The sequence below is a fragment of the Lithobates pipiens genome, unplaced genomic scaffold (assembly GCF_037356315.1).
Source record: "Lithobates pipiens isolate NorthernLeopardFrog02 unplaced genomic scaffold, aLitPip1_a1.2 Scaffold_18, whole genome shotgun sequence".
In the NCBI taxonomy this organism is placed as follows: Eukaryota; Metazoa; Chordata; class Amphibia; order Anura; family Ranidae; genus Lithobates; species Lithobates pipiens.
The window spans coordinates 292,506,345-292,527,058 of NW_027507758.1; the positions used below are offsets into that span (position 1 = coordinate 292,506,345).

Here is a 20,714-nt window from a genome sequence, read left to right on the forward strand (position 1 = left end):
TACACGGTACTGAAGCCATTAAATTAGCAGGCCGTCCAAGGTGCTGGCATTTTTAGACGCATAAGTCAGCAGTCTGCATTTGTCTCCCGAGATAGGTTTTCTTTAGAGAGAATTAGACCTGAAATGTTTCCAAGGTAACAAAATTCCTAAAGCGCAGGTGCATTGTGGTGGCGGAAAGTGACTATGTTTTTAGAATTTAAATTTTAGCTGGAGCTGTGACTTGTTTTCAACCCACATGCTATTTTTTTTTAGGTGGGAGGTCAGGGAAGCAGAAAACTGATGCTCAACCACCAGTTTTTACTACCCCCCGGCTTCCCGTTTGAACAAGGCCTTATGCCGCGTACACACGACCGGACTTTCCGGCAAAAAAAGGTCAGACGGAATCTTTCCGTCGGATATTACGATTCAGTCGGACCTAGAAATAGAACATGTTTCAAATCTGTCCGTCGGAATAAATTTCTATTTGGAAAAGCGTTCGTCTGTATGCTGGTCCGACAGACCAAATACGACGCAAGGGCAGCTATTGGCTACTGGCTATTGAACTTCCTTTTCTAGTCCCATCGTACGTCATCACGTTCAAAATGAATGGACTTTGGTCCGTTCGTGTGTTGGCGGGTCCGTTCAGTCGGAACTCCGTTGGGAAGACCACCGGAAAGTCCAGTCGTGTGTATGCGGCATTAGGGGTCTATTTTTAAAAAAAAAAGTTGGATGATTGTGACAATTCACCCACCCTTGATGAATACTCACCATATCTTTTTTAATAGAATGATTTTCTCTGATCATCCACTCCATCTAGTGGCCATTACGCAGTCAATTTTATGAAATACCTTAAATCAGAGAAAAATACCATATTATGGCCGCTAGATAGAACTGAAAATACAGCAGGAATTTGTCAGTGTTGGGCAAATGCTTGTTACAATCGGCCAGCAATTTTGTTTAGAAATTTACCAGTATGTGTGTAGCTGCTCCTACGCTTCCTCCAATCAGCAGGCTAAAGGAAGTGTTTCCTAATTAATACAATTAAACACATTAATACAAATATGGAACAGGAATAAAAACATGAGAGTCTAAAATGTATTTTAACAAACAAAATGAAGTCCATACTTACTGAAATCACACAACAGTTATCATTTAGGTAATATTGTTTGAAAATAAAACCCAGAAAATGTATAAATAACCTGAAAATAATTTGATATTTTTTTAAATGTCTGTTTTTTGTTTCCTATTTTTATTATAGAATTAATTAGTAGAAGATAATGAAATATAAAAATAATTTTTATATTTTAGGTTAGGAGAAGATGACAGCATATTTGAAGTAAACATGGCCACCAGCGGTTGTGAAGTCCATCGGTTTGATCCAAGTCTTGGGTCTGCTCACATTTATGAAGGGGAGCGACTTTGGCATCATCGACTTTCAGTTGATTGGAGGGATCCCAAACCAATAAGCCCCCCACATCGATTACATAGCAATACTAAGAAGCTTGGAGCCATTCTCAATGAATTTGGGCATTGGAAGGTAAAAAATTATTCTGCTGATTTGTAGAATGTTTTGCTAGTAAAAACTGTTTGAGGTTTAAAACATAGTGCAGGTCAGGTGAAAATAATACATTAGTATAGGCATGAATAGGAACTGTAGCAGTAACAGACAAGTTGTACATGAAGTCAAGCCACAGGCTTTGGTCTAAATAACCAGACAATATATGCATACCAGTCCAGAATAATTGGGAGGGGAGGAGTAGGGGGAGTGGGAAGAAGAAGGGGGAGGAGCAGGGAGGTCTAGGAAGAGGGGATGGGACCTGGGGGCATCTTTTATTTATATGACATAATATATCCCCCCTCCACCCTTCATGTAGCTTCATGTCCGACTCCCAGTCAAAATACTGTGTGTATCCTGTGTCATTTCTTCAGTGTTGTCACATGAAAATAAATAATAAAATATTTAGAAAAAATATGAGGGGTGTACTCACTTTTGAGATATACTGTATGTAAACCATATAGTAAAAAGTATTGGGATGCCTACCTTTACATGCACATGAACTTTAATGGCATCCCAGTCTTAGTCCGTAGGGTTCAATAGTGAGTTGGCCCACTCTTTGCAGCTATAACAGCTTCAGCTCTTATGGGAAGGCTGTCCACAAGGTTTAGGAGTGTGTCTATGGGAATGTTTGACCATTCTCCCAGAAGCGCATTTGTGAGGTCGGCACTGATGCTGGAGAGAAGGCCTGGCTCGCAGTCTCCTGTCTAATTCCTCCCAAAGGTGTTCTATTGGGTTGAGGTCAGGACTCTGCGTTAGCCAGTCAAGTTCCCCCACCCCAAATGTGTTCATCCATGTCTTTATGGACATTACTTATTTTGGAACAGGAAGGGGTCACCCCCAAACTGGGAGCATGAAATTGTTCAAAATGTCTTGGTATTCTTACACCTTAAGAGTTCACTTCACTGGAACTAAGAGGCCAAGCCCAACCCCTGAAAAACAACCCACCATAATCCCCCCTCCACCAAATGTACCAGTGCACAAAGCAAAGTGCAAAGGGTGGGCCAACTCGATATTGCACCCTACAGACTAAGACTGGGATGCCATTAAAGTTCACGTGCGTGTAAAGGCAAGCATCCTAATACTTTTGGTAATATAGTGTGTGTGTGTGTGTATATATATATATATATATATATATATATATATATATATATATATAAAATATTATCAATTTCTTTGTTTCATGGTATAAATTATTACTATTATACAGGCTTTATATAGCATCGACACTTTGCGCAGCGCTTTACAACATGAGGAAAGACAATTAACTCCTTCTAGTAGTGATTATTTGCTGGTTTTGTACTATAAAGGGCAAATTTTTGTTTTCAAACCCCATCATGATGGGTGATACAAAAATCGTACTACCGCTACTAAATAAAGCAGCAGACGCAGGTAACTTGTATCAAGCCACCTGCCTATGACAAGAGAGTCTGTCATACATAATCTTATATTACAGTCATGTCTGAAAATCTGCAATAATGTGTTTTGTTTTTATTTATTTTTTTCCTTTAACCATGCTCCGCAAGGTTTTACCCCCTTCCCAACCAGGCCATTTTTTGTGATAAGGCACAGTGTTGCTTTAACTGACAATTGCATGGAAATGCAACACTGTACCCAAATAAAATTGATGTCTTTTTTTTCCCCACAAATAGAGCTTTCTTTTGATGGTATTTGATCACCTTTGCGGTTTTTATTTTTTGCTCTATAAGCACAAAAAGAACGACAATTTTGAAAAAAAAAACAATATTTTTTACTTTCTGCTAGGGATGTTACTGATTAAAATGTTCGTGTTCGATTAATCGTTTTTTTTAAATCGATTAATCGACTAATTTCGATTAATTATAACGTACATACAGATCCAACTACTTTTAGCTGATCTCCTTCCATTGCAACTCTGCATTAGTCAGTGGTAAATGTGGTATACACTATATACAATCACCCGACACTAGTTAGTTTCCACAATCCATGATTTAACTTCACAGCGGGAGCGTGCGCCCCATAGCCGATCCAAGGAATCACGTACAGGTATGTGATTTTGTGCTTAAGGGCCGCCCTGCCGCAGTATATATACGTGGGGAAGTCCTTTAGTGGTTAAATAAAAATGTCGTACTCTGAGTCCATTATGTAACAGATTTAACCTGTACTATATATATAAATATAGATAGATAGATCTATCTATCTATCTATCTATCTATCTATCTATCTTCCATCAGTTATTCTCAGAGTGAAATAGATATTCTGTTCCTTAACCTTATAGCTGAATATATATATATATATATATATATATATATATATATAATTTGTTAAGATTATATAATTAAATTATGCACCACAACTTTTTTTTTTTTAGGTTTTTGTCAGATTAATCGAATCATTAATCGGCCAACTAATCAACAATGAAAATAATAGTTAGTTGCAGCCCTAATATAAAGAGTAAATTCTACCAGTAAACATAAGGGACACACGGTCCTCTGATTCATGAGCTATTACATCCCACACTAGGAGCTCCTTATGAAACCTCTATTCTCCATTTTTCTATCTGGTGACTAGGCAGACAGCAATGTCCTCTTGTGATCATGTTAGCCAAAGTACGTATTTACCAGGTCTGTACAAGTTTATCTTATTATTTGGATATATCAGCCTTAGTTCCGTTGCATCAGTGCTGGCAGGTTGAATCACATTCTGACATCTTATATTTATATGACATATCCCTAAAAGAATCTGGTAAACCACAGTAGCCAATACAGTGCAAGCTTATTGAATATAGAGTGCAAGGATTGCTAAAGAGAATTTTATTAACCATTAACACGCAAAACCGGCACATCCTTTAGTAAGGGCCAGTTCACACTATTGCGTTGCGAGAACCCTGCGAATCAACTGCAGTTTCCCGCATTGCACCCGGCACACACGCCAGTTCACAGTGCCATATGTGAACTGCTGGGGAATGTCATTATATGTTAATGACACCCCCATTTCAGCTCGCATATCACACTGCGAACTGACAGTTCGAACATGAATCGGATCACATATGTGTAAACACACATGCTATCCGATTCTGGTCCAAACTGAAAAAAGGGCCCTGTGCGTGTTTGCACAGACATCGCATGTAATGTGAACAGCAGTGCGCTGCGAATTACATGTGATGTCTGCCATCGCAATAGTGTGAACCGGCCCTAAAAGCACCACATAGTAAACATAGTTAGGCACACATTTAACCCTTTGATTGCCCCAGATGTTAACCCCTTTCAGTGTATATTATTAGCAATGATCACTGTATTAGTGTCATTGGAGATGTCAGTGGCAGTTAGCCAGTTCCCACAAAAATGTAATTTAGTTTCAGATTGCCAGCCACCCCGTTATAGTTACATAGTTACATAGATGAGGCTGAAAAAAGACACAAGTCCATCAAGTGCAACCTATGTGTGTGATTATATATCAGTATTACATTGTATATCCCTGTATGTTGCGGTCGTTCAGGTGCTTATCTAATAGTTTTTTGAAACTATCGATGCTCCCCACTGAAACTACTGCCTGTGGAAGGGAGTTCCACATCCTTGCCGCACTTACAGTAAAGAACCCTCTACATAGTTTAAGGTTAAACCTCTTTTCTTATTATTTTAATGAGTGGCCTCGTGTCTTGTTAAACTCCCTTCCGCAAAAAAGTTTTATCCCTATTGTGGTGTCACCAGTACGGTATTTGTAAATTGAAATCATATCCGCTCTCAAGCGTCTCTTCCCCAGAGAGAATAAGTTCAGTGCTCGCAACTTTTCCTCATAACTAATATCCTCCAGACCCTTTATTATCTTTGTTGCCCTTCTTTGTACACACTCCATTTCTAGTACATCCTTCCTGAGGACTGGTGCCCAGAACTGAACAGCATACTCTAGGTGCTGCCGGACCAGAGTCTTGTAGAGCAGGAGAATTATCGCTTTATCTCTGGAGTTAATCCCTTTTTTTAATGCATGCCAATATTCTGTTTGCTTTGTTAGCAGCAGCTTAGCATTGCATGCCATTTCTGAGTCTGTCATCTACTAGGACCCCTATTTTTTTTTTCCATCCTAGATTCCCCCAGAGGTACCCCCCTAGTGTAAAGATTGCATTCGTATTTTTGCCACCCAAATGAATTATTTTACATTTTTCTACCTCATTTGCCATGTAGTTGCCCACCCCATTAATTTGTTCAAATCTTCTTGCAAGGTTTCCACTTCCTGCGGAGAAGTTATTGCCCAGCTTAGCTTAGTATCATCCGCAAATACAGAGATTGAACTGTTTACCCCATCCTCCAGGTCGTTTATGAACAAATTAAATAGGACTGGTCCCAGCACAGAACCCTGTGGGACCCCACTACCCACCCCTGACCATTCCGAGTATTCCCCATTTATCACCACCCTCTGAACTTGCCCTTGTAGCCAGTTTTCAATCCATGTAATCACCCTATGGTCCATTCCAACGACCTTATTTTGTACAGTAAACATTTATGGGGAACTCTGTCACATGTTTTAGCAAAATCCAGATACACCATGTCTACGGCCTTTTTTTATCTAGATGGCAACTCACCTCCTCCTAGAAGGTTAATAGATTGGTTAGCTGATTACTTCTAATGATACCGTTTTCATTACTAAAATCTTGTATATAGTGCCTTATTATCCCATCCAAGAGCTTGCATACTATTGGTGTTAGGCTAACGGGTCTGTAATTCCCAGGGATGTATTTTGGGCCCTTTTTAAATATTGGTGCTACGTTTCCTTTTCTCGAATCCGCTGGTACCATTCCAGTCAGTATACTGTCAGTAAAAATAAGGAACAATGGTCTAGCAATTAGTTGGCTGAGTTCCCTAAGTACCCTTAGCCCTTGTACACACGGTCGGAGTTTCCGACGGAATGTGTCCTATCGGACCGTTTTGTCGGATATTCCGACTGTGTGTGGTCTGCATCGGACTGTTTCCGTCGGAATATCCGACAGACCAACTTTTCCAACTTGCCGGTAACATTTTCCGACAAAATGCTCCGATCGGACATACTCAGATCATGTGTAGCCTACTCCGACGGACAAAGTGCCAAGCATGCTCAGATCAAATTCCTAGACCAAAGCTATTGGCTACTAGCCTGAATGTAGTCCCATCGTAACAAAATAACGTCATCACGTTATGTACAATCGGATTTTCCGACAACTTAGTCCGACCGTGTCTATGCAACATCACTTCCGGACCTCTTCCGGAATTAATCCGTCGGAATTACTCAGACGGATTTGGTTGTCGGAATCTCCGACCGTATGTACAAGGGCTCAGACTTAATGGAATCACTGTACACCTGCCAATGGGCTGTGTGTGTTTGTGCATTGCAGGAATACACATTCCTGCAATGCAAAAGTGGCCACCTAGGACAGCTGTAATAAATTTAAGCGATGTGCCCATCAGTGTCCCTCCTTACATCAGGTGCCCCATCAGAGTTTTCCCTTTATCTGGTGTCTCCTTTTAGTCTCCCCCTTACGTCAGGTGCCCCATCAGGGCTCCCCTCATGTCAGGTGCCCCCATCAGAGTGCCCCTTACATCCGATGCCCCATCAGAGTCCCTCTTTTAATCAGGTGCCCCATCAGAGTCCCTTCTTACATCAAGTGCCCCCATCAGAGTCCCCCTTACATCAAGTGTCCCATTAGAGTCCTCCTTACATCAGATGCCCCCATCAGGGTCCCCCTTACATCAGGTGCCCCCATCAGAGTCTCCCTTACATCCGGTGCCCTATCAGAGTCCCTCCTTAAATCAGGTGCCCCATCAGAGTCCCCCTTACATCAAGTGCCCCCATCAGAGTCCCCCTTACATCAAGTGCCCCCATCAGAGTCCCCCTTGCATCAGTTGCCCCATCAGGGCCCCCCTTACATCAGGTGCCCATCAGGGCTCCCCTTATGTCCGGTGCCCCCATCAGAGTGCCCCTTACATCTGATGCCCCATCAGAGTCCCTTCTTTAATCAGGTGTCCCATCAGAGTCCCTTCTTAGATCAAATGCCCCCATCAGGGTCCCCCTTACATCAAGTGTGCCATTAGAGTCCTCCTTACATCAGATGCCCCCATCAGGGCCCCCCTTACATCAGGTGCCCCCATCAGAGTCTCCCTTACATCCGGTGCCCTATCAGAGTCCCTCCTTAAATCAGGTGCCCCATCAGAGTCCCCCTTACATCAAGTGCCCCCATCAGAGTCCCCCTTACATCAAGTGCCCCCATCAGAGTCCCCCTTGCATCAGTTGCCCCATCAGGGTCCCCCTTACATCAGGTGCCCATCAGGGCTCCCCTTATGTCCGGTGCCCCCATCAGAGTGCCCCTTGGATCTGATGCCCCATCAGAGTCCCTTCTTTAATCAGGTGTCCCATCAGAGTCCCTTCTTAGATCAAATGCCCCCATCAGGGTCCCCCTTACATCAAGTGTGCCATTAGAGTCCTCCTTACATCAGATGCCCCCATCAGGGCCCCCCTTACATCAGGTGCCCCCATCAGAGTCTCCCTTACATCCGGTGCCCCATCAGAGTCCCTCCTTAAATCAGGTGCCCCATCAGGGTCCCCCTTACATCAGTTGCCCCATCAGGGTCCCCCTTACATCAGTTGCCCCATCAGGGCCCCCTTACATCAGGTGCCCCCATCAGAGTCCCTCCTTACATCAGGTGCCCCAATCAGAGTCCCTCCTTACATCAGAGTCCCCCTTACATCAGGTGCCCCATCAGGGCCCCCCTTACATCAGGTGCCCCCATCAGAGTCCCTCCTTACATCAGGTGCCCCAATCAGAGTCCCTCCTTACATCAGGTGCCCCCATCAGAGTTCACCCCTCTCTCCCCTTACCCAACTTGTATTCTTTGAATGGTTTATAGAATATTATAGCTATGCTATATGGCTAGGGTTGCCACCTGTCCGGGATGTGTATGTATCACCTAGATTTCTTACAAACTGTCTATTTCCAGCAGTGGCGGCTGGTGCTAAAAAAAATTTGGGGGGCGCAAACAAACTGAAAAAAAAGTTGAAAGAAAAACATCAAACGCAGCCACTGTGCCATCAATTGCAGCCACTGTGCCATCAAACGCTGCCACTGTGCCATCAAATGCTGACACTGTGCCATCAAAAGCTGCCACTATGCCATCAAATGCTGCAACTGTGCCCATCAAACGCTGCCACTGTGCCAAATGCTGCCAGCGTGCCCATAAACTGCTGCCATTGTGCCAAATGCTGCCAGTGTGCCAAATTCTGCCAGTGTGACGATGTGCCCAATGCTGCCAGTGTGCCAAATTCTGCCATTATGCCCAATGCTGCCAGTGTGCCAAATGCTGCCAGGGTGCCAAATTCTGCCAGTGTGACAGTGTGCCCCCCCCCCCGCTCACCTTCTGCCCGGCACTTACCCTGTCTTGTGGGGCAGCGGGTGATGGCGACGAGCGGGGTCCTTCATGTGTGTCCTGCACTTCTTCTCCTGTCCTCTCCTCCCGTCAGGCATCCAATAGCGGTGCTTGTTGTTTCAGCCAATCAGGTGACAGGTAACCAGACCTGAGCAACCTGATTGGCTGAGAGGCAGGGTCAGTGTTAGGGAAGCGATGTATTCGGTTCCCTAACACACCAATGAGTAATCAGCGAACGCGCAGCAGTGTGCCCACTTTTTACCCTTTTGGAAGCCTATTAGAGCCCATGGCTCTAATCTGGAAGCCTATTAGAGCCTATGGCACTTCCAAAGAAACCCCGCCGCTGTAATTCATTTGCTTGACAAGGGGCTGGGCTCATGAATAGGGGACAGCAGCGGAGACCATAGATAGATTCATGCAATACATGAATCTATCTATGTGAGAGAGCGAGTGACAGGAGAGGGGGGTGGCACTCCTGCACCCTTTATGGATGCACCGCCACTGATTTCCAGTGCCTTTCATCAACAGGTAATCGTTACATGTTTGATTGCTTGGTCATGAGTCAAACTTCCCTGGATTTGGTGAACTTCAAAGTAGTTCAGATGCTGAACCTGAACCCCACTGAAATCAAGGGGAGCTAAATCTGTGATTTTTTTAAAGAATGGACATTTACAAAGGAAAATGGTTTTAAATTGCCAACAAATGAAATCATATCAGTACCAGCTATAAGTTGGGAACTGGTCTGAAAACTAACATTCAGCAATCATTTAGGCGAGATGTCTAGAGTTTACAGTTAAAAGTTTTATAGAACAAGAAAATGACGGCACAAATTGTCAGTATCATTCGTTTGGGGTTTACTAGCTTCCGTGAGATTGTGCAATTTCCTGAAATTTACAGTAAATTAAAAGCAATGAATCTTATGAGCCATAGCTAGTACATGCAAACTATGTAGAGGATATCACAAATAAACACCATATGCCACAAGAACGCTGTGTATAAAGTCTCATCCGTCTTGCTGGTTTTTTTTTTTTCGTTTTTTTTTTTTTTTGCATTGTAGTTTGTATTGAGTGATGTTATTCAGGCAGCAGACGCAGAAGATCTGCTACATCATTATATACAGTAGCAATCACATTTCCTTTAGTGGCCAAATGCTACACAAAGAAAACAATGATGTATCAAAAAGAAAATCACTTTCTTTCATTAAAAAGGATTAGATACCCCTTTTCCACTGGGCATATACAAAGGGTAGGCAACCTTTTGAGCAGTGTGCCAAAAAATGTTTTCAAAGAAATTGAGCGTGATGATTTTATAACAAAAAAAACAAAAAACTTCACACTCTCAATCAGGCAAAAGTATTTTTTATAAAATAAATACTGTAAACTACTTTAGTAGTGAGAAATGAACATCCTGCAACCTCTACCCCTCAGATCAGCCCCAATTCATGCACCTTCACACCTCAGATCACTGTAACCCCCTGCTCATCTGCCCCACCACTGTACCCCCCAGCTCATCTGCCCGACCACTATACTCCCCTGTTCATCTGCCCCACCATTGTATTACCCTGCCCATCTGCCCCACTACTGTATAACCCTGCAAATCTGCCCCTACACTGTACCCCCTACTCACCTGCCCCACCACTGTAACCCCCTGCTAATCTCCCCCCCCCCACTGTAACCCCCTGTATATCTGCACCACTACTGTACCACTGCTCATCTGCCCGACCAATGTAATCCCCTGCACATCTTCCCTACCACTGTAACCCACTGCAAATCTGCCCCACCTTTGTACTACCCTGCTCTTCTGTCCCACCACTAACCCCCTGCTCATCTGCCCCACCAATGTTCACCCTTTCTCATCTACCCCACCACTGTACCTCCCTGCACATCTGCTCCACCGCCATACCCCCATGCTCTTCTGTCTCACCGCTGAACCATCTTCTTCTCTGTCCTAACACTGAACTTATCTGCTCATCGGCCCCACCACTGTAACCTCCTTTCTCTTCTGCCCCACCACTGTACCTCCTGCACATCTGTCCCACCACTGTACCCCCTTCTCTTCTGCCCCACCACTGTAACCCCCTGCTCATGTGTTCCACCGATTTACCTCCTTTCTCCTCTGCACCCCTATGCACATCTGCCCCACATCTGTATCCCCCCTGCTCCTCTGCCCCACCGCTGTAACCTCCTGCTCATCTATCCCACCAATGTACCTCCTTTGTCCTCTGCCCCAACACTGAACCCCCCCTGCTCATTTTCCCACCACTGTAACCCCTTCTCATCTGGCCCAACACTGAACCCTCTTGCTCATCTGTCCCACCACTGTAACCCCCTGCTCATCTGCCCCATTACTGTACTTCCCTGCTTTTCTGTCCCACTGCCAAACCCCCTTCTCATCCCTCCCACCAGTGTACCTCCTGCACATCTGCCCCACCACTGTAACCCCCCTGCTCATCTGCCCCATCAATGTACCCCCTTTGCTCATCTGCCCCATCACTATACCTCCCTGCACATCTTTTCCACCTCTGTATCCCCATGCTCTTCTCTTTCACTACTGAATCACCTTCTCATCTGTCCTAACACTGAACCCATCTGCTCATCTGCCCCACCTCTGTAACCCGCTTTCTCATCTGCCCCACCAATGTACCTCCTGCCCATCGGTCTCACCTCTGTACCCCTCTGCTCTTCTGCCCCACCTCTGTTCCCCCTGCTCTCCTGCCCCACCACTGTAACCCCCTGTTCTTCTGTCCCACCAATACACCTCCTTTCACATCTGCCCCACTGCTCTACCCCCTTTCTTTTCTGTCCCACCACTGAACCCCCTTCTCATCTGCCCCAACAGTAATCCCATCTGCTCAGTTGCCCCAACACTAATTCCCTCTGCTCAGTTGCCCCAACACTAATCCCCCCTGCTCAGTTGCCCCAACACTAATCCCCCTGCTCATCTGGCCTGACACTGAACCCTCTTCTTATCTATGATATGTGTGATATGCAGAGTTATGAAAGGAAGCAGAGATGAGATGCATCTACCTGTCCTGGCACACTCATCCTGCTGATGCACCTCTCACATCCAGCCCATGTGATGTATGTGATGCATTGGATGTATGGGATGCCACATACAAGCATCTGGAATGGATGTGCAATGATGATCTCAGGTCAGGGGCATTTTCTGAAAGCAGGGGGCCTGTGTGCAGGATTATAAGTTGGGCCCCGCAGCTAAGAAAAAGTGTGACGCTCTGCGCCACAGGAAAAGTTGGGTGTGATTTTCATTGCGCTGAATACTGTCTGTGTCTTAAAGGGACACAGAGTGCCGGGGTTCAGTAGTAAGTGAAGCAAAGCTTCAGGAATAATTTCAACAAAGTTCCCAGAAGCTCAACAGTAATTCCACCAACTGTCCCCTGGTTGCGGTTCTCTCAATCACAGTGAAATCCCTTCTTTCTGTGATTGGTAGTGGCAACCAAGCGAGTCATCTTCCTCCAGATGGTGGGCGGGCCTAGCAGTACTGTGATTGGCTTTAGCAGTGGCCAATGACAGTCCTCCTCCTAGAAACAGGGACTGCCCCCCCAGCAGAACTGCACCCAATCTTTTCCCCATCACAAAAGCTGACGATCGCAGCTACAGCAAAGTTGGAGAACTGTGGTGTGGGGACCCAGTGCCTCCCCCTCAGTGTGGTGTGGGGGCACAGTGTCTCCCCCTCAGTGTGGTGTGGGGGCACAGTGTCTCCCCCTCAGTGTGGTGTGGGGGCACAGTGCCTCCCCCTCAGTGTGGTGTGGGGGCACAGTGCCTCCCCCTCAGTGTGGTGTGGGGACCCAGTGCCTCCCCCTCAGTGTGGTGTGGGGAATTCTGAAATTGGAATGCATTTGCGTCTCACTGACACTTCCCTGTTTTTAATGCAGACTGTTGGACAGGTTAATTTGGTTGGTCAGATGACTTGTTGGTGGGTTGGGCTATGGAATGTTCTGTTTTTGTCTTTTATGCATTTGCCCTTCCATGTGCTCCTTGCTATGAAGGCCAGTTATAGGTGGGGACAGGGGCCATTTGCTTGTTACTTCCCTGCGCTGCTCTGCTGATGGAGAGGGAGTCGAGTGCCGGCAAAAGAGGCTTTGTGTGCCACTTGCGGCTCCAGTGCCAGGGGTTGCCTACCCCTGGCATATACCATGCAAGGAATCACTTGCTAGTGAAAAAGAATTTGTAGTGTTGGAAAACCCTTGCTGTTAAAAAAAGCTATATTTAGTTTAGTCATTTTTATTCCGTTTATAAACTGATAAATGTATATTATGTTTACTTGTTTGTATGAAATATTTATATTCTCTTTAAAAAAATGTATTTTCGAAATAATCATTGGTTGCATCCATGACACCCAGTGTGAAAATCATGCTGGGCTTTTGAAAGGGAAAGCTAAGCACTGGTAGCTACTCTGCTGGGAGAAAGGGCAGCCAGATTGTCTGCTAATCAGGGTTATTTTTAGTATAGCAGTTGCATAAAAAAGCATCTGAGAGCTTATGTATTTTTTTTTTCTTAAAGCGGAGGGCCACGCTAAAATAAAAAATAACATTAACATTCAAAAATATATATTTTTTTTACTTACCAGAAATCCTTGTTGCTAGGCAGTCTTCCTAATCTGCCTCTTCCTATTCCGCGACGCTTCCTCCTCTTCGGTGAGCTGCTCCATTGCCTTCTTTGACATGTGCGTGTCCCAGAAAACCACATTGCCATTCACAAAGCGATGCGCAACTCGCGCATGCAGAGTAGGAAATGGGCAGTGAAGCCGCAAGGCTCCACTGCCTGTTTCCCTTCGTTAAGATGGTGGCGCCGGCACCCGATCCAATGGACGGATCGGCTTCAGAGGCCCAACATTGCAGGCTCGCTGGACAGATAAGTGTCCTTATTAAAAGTCAGCAGCTACAGTATTTGTAGCTGCTGACTTTTTTTTTAAAGAAAATCACGGCTGGAACACTGCTTTAAGTGGTTTAATACATAGATATAATAAAATATACTAAAACACTTTCTTTTTATAGTAAAAGAGGACTAATTCTTACACAGTGCCTCTGCTGAAATGGAATGTTGGAACCATAATTGGAATAAAAGTGGGCAGAAGTGGAAAATAAGAGATTTGACAATTGCTGTGATAATCAACATGACCAAACTGCTGTGATATTTTAAATGTAGTGGTGGGCAGTATGTTGGATGGCTGATGTTTATGGACAGCTTGTGAACACATGGCACACTGTCTGTTAGTCCACAATACTGCAGAAATTACTATAATACAAAATTGAAGGCTCAAACACATAGAAAAAGGAAGAAATAGTGTAAGGTCATGAACACTGACTGCCATGTTGCCCTGCAATTGGAGGATACTTGTAGTGGATCCAGAAAGTATTCAAAGCGCTTCACTTTTTCCACATTTTGTTATGTTACAGCCTTATTATTCCAAAATGTATTAAATTCATTATTTTCCTCAAAATCCTACCCCATAATGACAACATGAAAGAAGTTTGTTAGAAATCTTTGCAAATTTCTTAAAAATAAAAAACAAAAAAAACACATGTACATAAGTATTCACAGCCTTTGCTCAATACTTTTTTGCAGCACCTTTGGTACCAATTACAGCCTCAAGTCTTTTTGAGTATGATGCTACAAGCTTGGCACATCTATTTTTGGGCAATTTCCCCTATTATTCTTTGCAGGACGTTTTAAGCTCCATCAGGTTGGATGGGAAGCGTCGGGGCACAGCCGTTTTAAGATCTCTCCAGAGATGTTCAATTGGTTTCAAGTCTGGGCTCTGACTGGGCCACTCAAGGACATTCACAGAGTTGTCACATAGCCACTCCTTTGTTATCTTGGCTGTGTGCTTAGGGTCATTGTCCAGTTGGAAGATGAACCTTCGCCCCAGTCTCAGGTCCAGAGTGCTCTGGAGCAGGTTTTCATCAAGGATGTCTCTGTACATTGTTGCATTCATCTTTCCCTCAATCCTGAAAAGTCTCCCAGTTCCTGCCGCTGGAAAACATCCCCACAACATGATGCTGCCACCAACATGCTTCACTGTATGGATGGTATTGGCCAGGTGATGAGTGGTGCCCAGTTTCCTCCAGATATGATGCCTGCCATTCAGGCCAAAGAGTTCAATCTTTGTTTTATTAGACCAGAGAATTTGGTTTCTCATGGTCTGAGAGTTTTCCAGATGCCTTTTGGCAAACCCCCAGGTGGGCTGTCATGTGTCTTTTACTGTGGAGTGGGTTCCGTCTGGCCACTCTGATTGGTGGAGTGCTGCAGAGATGGTTGTTCCTCTGGAAGGTTCTCCGCTCTCCACAGATAAACACTGCACTTCTGTCAGAGTGACCATTGGGTTCTTGGTCACCTCCCTAAGGCCCTTCTCCCCCAAACACATGTACATACCCCCTCTTTCTTAACAGTGCAAGTGAGGAATGTAACCATTCAACATGCACCCATGTTATTCAGAGAACATTGGTAATAATCACACAATAACTGAATACTGTTGGGCACTGGTTTGGCAACACTGTGTATGTGTGTATGTATTACATAGTACATATGGTGAGGGTTTCAGGCCTTATGACTTGTAGGCAGTTGCAGTCTATTTTCTCCATTGTAGGTGGCGGGCCCTTGACCACAGCAGTATTGCAGTTGGAAGGGTAGTCAAAATGGTGATGACCATTCTTCTGCATTTAAAGCTCATACCATGGAGCCCACACAAGGAAAATATATAGTTTAGTATTTTATGGCCAATAACATTCAAAGGCAATCCACGTGGAATGTATAAAATAAACAGCACAAACTCACTCCAATGGCCACTGATCCAACTCGTGGACCCATCGACATGACACTGGCACATAAAGGCCTTCTCTCAACGCGTTTCATACACATGCACATTCTTGTGTGATCCTCCCGTAGTGCTCAGTGCAGTCATTTAAAAAAAATGGAACTGTTCTATTAAATATGTTTTACTGCACACAGCCATAACTTAAACAAGAACTTTACTGTACCTAGAGTGGCCAGGAGTATGCCTTATAAAGCCCAGCATACAGCGTGCAGAGGTCAGGAGTATGTAATGCACAACATAGTGTCTATGGTGCGGGGCTCAGGAGTGCATAAGGCACAGAATACATAGGTCAGGAGTGGGTATTACAGAGAGTGGAGAGATCAGGACTGGAGTACAAGGGTCAGGAGTAAATAACGCAGAGGTCAGAAGAACGTAACACACAGGCCTAGTGTACAGAGAGCAGCTCGAAATGACACCCTCCTATTAGTACAAATCCCCCCCCCATCCCATAAACCCCTAGTAAAGATCTTTCCCCACAGCCACAAATCTCCCACCCTGTACAAATTTCCTCCCACAACCCTAAACCCCCCTCATAGCCCCTTTTCAGTATATACCCCCCCAGTAAAGTCCACCCCCACAGCACAGACTGCACTCTCAGCCCCAATACTTCCCACCTGCACAGACCCCCTCCCTCCTCTCCAGTGGAGTACTCTAGGGATGGGTTGTCCTATCAGTTATCTGAGGCAGGGCAACTCATTGGTTTGCTGACACAAAGAAGATCCAGCCATTATGGTAAGTATGAATGGCAATTTTTCATAATTTTCACTTGAATTGTCAAGACCAACTGATTTGTGACACTCTCACATCTTCAGACATCCGTACTCAGGGAATGCATGTTGCAGACATTATTTAACTTTACAGATTAGAAATACAGACACATTTACTTCTATAAATTGTTTGGTCAAAGTGCATTTTTACTTTTTTGCCCACCTCCCAGGTTATGTATTGCACTCACCCCCTGCTTCATTTGCTTTCTGATGTAGACAAGGTAAGTGTTGATTGGGAAGAGGGGGGGGGGGTGCAAAAAAGATTAGGAACCTTTTTTCTGAATCCTTTCGGGCCTAAAAGATGGCTAGTAGGGCGTATCAAAAGGAAAGTAAAGAACGGGAGCATATTACGGTCCACTTCATTTTCGTGACAACTGTAATGCAAAACTATTGAGCAAAAACATACAGATTTTTGTATTGTACATAAAAAGCAGGTTATAGACAACATCCTGTTGTGAAAATAAATACGCTTGGTTCATTCTGTACTTATCAGCCATGCCCAAAGGGTGAAAACTAACCAGGTTTAAGCAGAAATAATTATCCAATTCTCATCTTGACAGACAAGGCATGGTAAGGCATGCAGGGTTTTTAGACTTGAAAAGGTAATTTGCCCTTAGGTTAGGGTGCAAGTCCAGTGGTCTGACATTGTGAAGACAAAGGAAGTATTGCTATACAAACATGTAAATTAGATAGGCTCTAAAAATGTTAAACGTGCACAGAGGTTTCAGCTTATGTGGCGGTAACATTTTATCAGACTAAACTGACTGCTGCTGTAAAGTATGTTACACAGTGTTCTTACTTGTCACTTTAATATCTTGTTTGTATGCTTCTTACAGCTTTGAATTTAATATGAACAGTATTACCAAGATATTACACTGTGCTTAACAAGAAAACATACAGTTTAAAGAAAGCGACATAGCGTTTTTCCTGCTGGGTTAATGTGTAGTACATTAGCTAGAATAGTAGTTTGCATTGTGTGGCTGATAAGGGCCATTTAGTTAACCTGCCCATTTGGTGACCAGAGTTTCAAAATGGGATCCAGGGAAACCCTACTTAGCATGCCCACTTTTATTGGTAGATGGGACAGGGATGGGGCTCCAAATGGTGAGTGTGGCCAAGTTGTGCTTGCAATTGGAGGAGCATAAATGGGTATAATTAAATTAAGAACATACAATTATGTGTAGTGCTATATCAAAATGTCAAGGAAAAAATGTGTCGACATGCGCCTATCTGAAACCATCTAAATAACTAGATATCGCAGGCTATTGCATGGGCACAGGGAATGTGAAATCATACAATAAAATAAAAATGTATGAAAAATATATAAATATATGTGAAAGAAAATATGCGTGAAAAAACAGACTATTTGTTGCAATATAGTCTTTTGCACCCTCATACGTGGAAGGTGCAAATATTAAATAAGTCCCACAAAGTCCAAAACCAGTGTCGAATTATAAAAAGAAAAAATCAGGAAAAGCTTCAAGGAAAACTTTCGGGTGAATTCTTCATGCATCTAACACCAGCACCACCGCCGTGAGATTGGGGGAGGCTTACCGAAGGACTTGGACTTAGCTGGGCTTATGCCCCCAAATCTTGTAGGCTTATAGCTGGAAATCAGCTCAACAGGTGTAGATGTTTAGTAGGGGATAGGGTCACGGTATTGTATATGAAACCATAAAAATAGGAATCTGACATAGCGTAATATTGTCAAAGAAAAGCGTTTTAATCGATATAGCACGTAAAAAAACACTCACATTTTGAAGGAATCAAAACGGCACGTTTGGTATAAAAGATGCAAGCGATGTCTGTAAAGGAGTCCTCAATTCCATGACGCCACCTTTTTTTCCTTCTATATGTCACATATGCTGCAATTTGGTAAAATACATGGACAACAAAAGGATAATCATGACAATACATGAACGAAAAGGCAATTGTGACAATACACCATCATGGGGAGAGGTCGAGAGGGTTATGACAATGCACTGTGGCCCACTGGGGGCTCATCATGGACTGGACAGGTATCAGGAAGGGCTTTGAATGCAGGGGTCAATAGTAAGTAAATTGGAGATATTCGTATGTAATGCACAATGAAATTAGGGACAGTCCCCTGAAACTGGAGACATTTGGTGACCCTACTATAAATATGTAAATATAAAGGTGTAAGAAAAAGTGATTATCAGTAACTCTAAAGCCAGCCATAGACAGATCGAAATTAGGCCGGTTCCTTTTGATCTGTCTATGGGCAGGCTGGTTGTACTGAAGTCGATCCATTGATCAACTTCAGTACAACCAACATGTTGTTTGTTTTTTAAACCTGATCACTAGCAGTGGCTATAGCCAACAGCAGTGATAAATGTATTCTGCCGGTGGGAAGACTGCCCGCCAGCAGAACCCAATAGCACTGTGGGAGGGTTTCCTCCTTCAACACTGACTGTGTTGATTGGGGGAATAAAGCAATTTTCTTTCCTTCAACCTGTGGTCGAAGGAAAGAAAAATGCATAATGTATGACCTGCCTTAGTAACTAGATTGATTTATTAAGTTATTGCAGTAAGAAGAGTGGGTGATTATTTCTAATTGCTTAAGCTATTTGTGCATTGCTATATGCTATTTTTAGATAAAAACCTACATTGCTACTACAACTGCATAAAATATTTGCATCTATCGTTTTTTGAACACATCTTTGTCTGCAGCTTTGTAAGATGTTCATTTTCCCAAAAATGTTTAAAAGGGATCAGTGGCTCATATTTCTAGCTTTGCAAAATTACCTTTCCCTGTAAAGGGAATGCAGCAGACTGAGGCTTCTATGCTAGTTCTGTGCCCTAAAGGCTCTTTTACATAAATGTATTACTACCCACCGAATATTGAATAGGTCCCCCTGTTACCACCAACACAGCCCTAACCCTTCAGGGCATTGACACCACTAGACCTCTGAAAGTATGTTGTTGTATCTGGCACCAAGCCTCAGTAGCAGATCCTTTAAGTCCTGTGAGTTTTGAGGTGGATCAGACTTGTTTTTCCAGCACACCCTACAGATGCTCAATTGGATTTGAATCTGGAGAATTTGGAGGCCAATTAAAAAACTTCAAACTCATTGTTGCGTTCCTCAAACCATTTTTGGAGTGTGGCATAGCACATTTTCCTGCTGAAAGAAGGCCACTGCCATTAGGGAATGGCAGATCTCTAGGTTTCCCAGCAGAACATTGCCCAAAGTATCGCACTGCCTCCACCAGCTTGCTTTCATCCCATAGTGCATCCTGGTGCCATCTAGTCCTCAGGAAAGTAACGCACACTCACCTGGCCATTCACATGATGTAAAAGAAAATGTGATTTATCAGAACAGGCCACCTTCTTCTATTGCTCCATGATCTAGTTCTGATACTTACGTGCTCATTGTAACCATGTTTGGCTGTGGACAGAGGTCAGTAGGGGCATTATGGCTGGTCTGCGGCTATACAGTCCAATACACAACAAACTGTGATGCATGTATTTTCTGTTTTCAAGAGACTTCATGTGGACTTTTTTTAAACCTTTTTTCTATTACAAAAAGATGCTACAGTTCATACTTGTGACCCTGCTGTCATTTACATAAAAGCACTTTTCATTGTTTTCACTGTATGACATTACTACGGGTCTCTTTTCTATGACAGAGCAGTAGGGGTGGTGCTTTTAAATAATAGTTTATAGGTCTTCATCACTACATAATTTAGAGGTGTGTGCCAAACATTTGTATTTTTCCATAGTTTCCACAATTTTTTGGCCATAAGAATCATGTAAATTTGAGTAGAATATAAGTTCTGTCAGTTCAGATAGAGAGACTTGTGCATATCCTCTGTATGGAAGCGTCAACTTCATATTTTTCTGTAGAAAATATAGTCACTGTTTATCTCAGTGGCGGTCAGCTTGAAAATTATAGGGGGCCTCAAGTGTCACCCCCCCCCCTCCCTTCCAGTGGACCACACAAGAACAATGCATTTGCACAAGTTGAGGTGTATATAATGCACCTCAGCGCCTAAAAATTTTGGTCTACATTTTTTGTACCACAATGCACACTGAACAGAACAATGGAGTCATCTCTGGTGTTAGCAGATGCAATAAAAACTGCCAGCACTGGTGTCAGTGACAATTATAACTCCCATGCTTTGGTGTCAGTGACTGCAGTAATAACTCCTTCATTGATGTCAGTGGACACAATAATAGCCCCCAGCATT

At 43.6% G+C, this 20,714-nt stretch overlaps 1 protein-coding gene across 1 annotated transcript in view; it reads left to right on the forward strand.

Annotated features, from left to right (window-relative positions):
• The window catches only part of METTL24 (methyltransferase like 24), a 79,799-nt gene that overhangs the window by 54,758 nt on the left and 4,327 nt on the right, over nt 1-20,714 (forward strand). Inside the window, exon 4 of the mRNA XM_077487123.1 lies at nt 1,288-1,516. Coding sequence (XP_077343249.1) covers nt 1,288-1,516 — 229 coding nt within the window. The remainder of the gene's footprint in view (nt 1-1,287; nt 1,517-20,714) is intronic.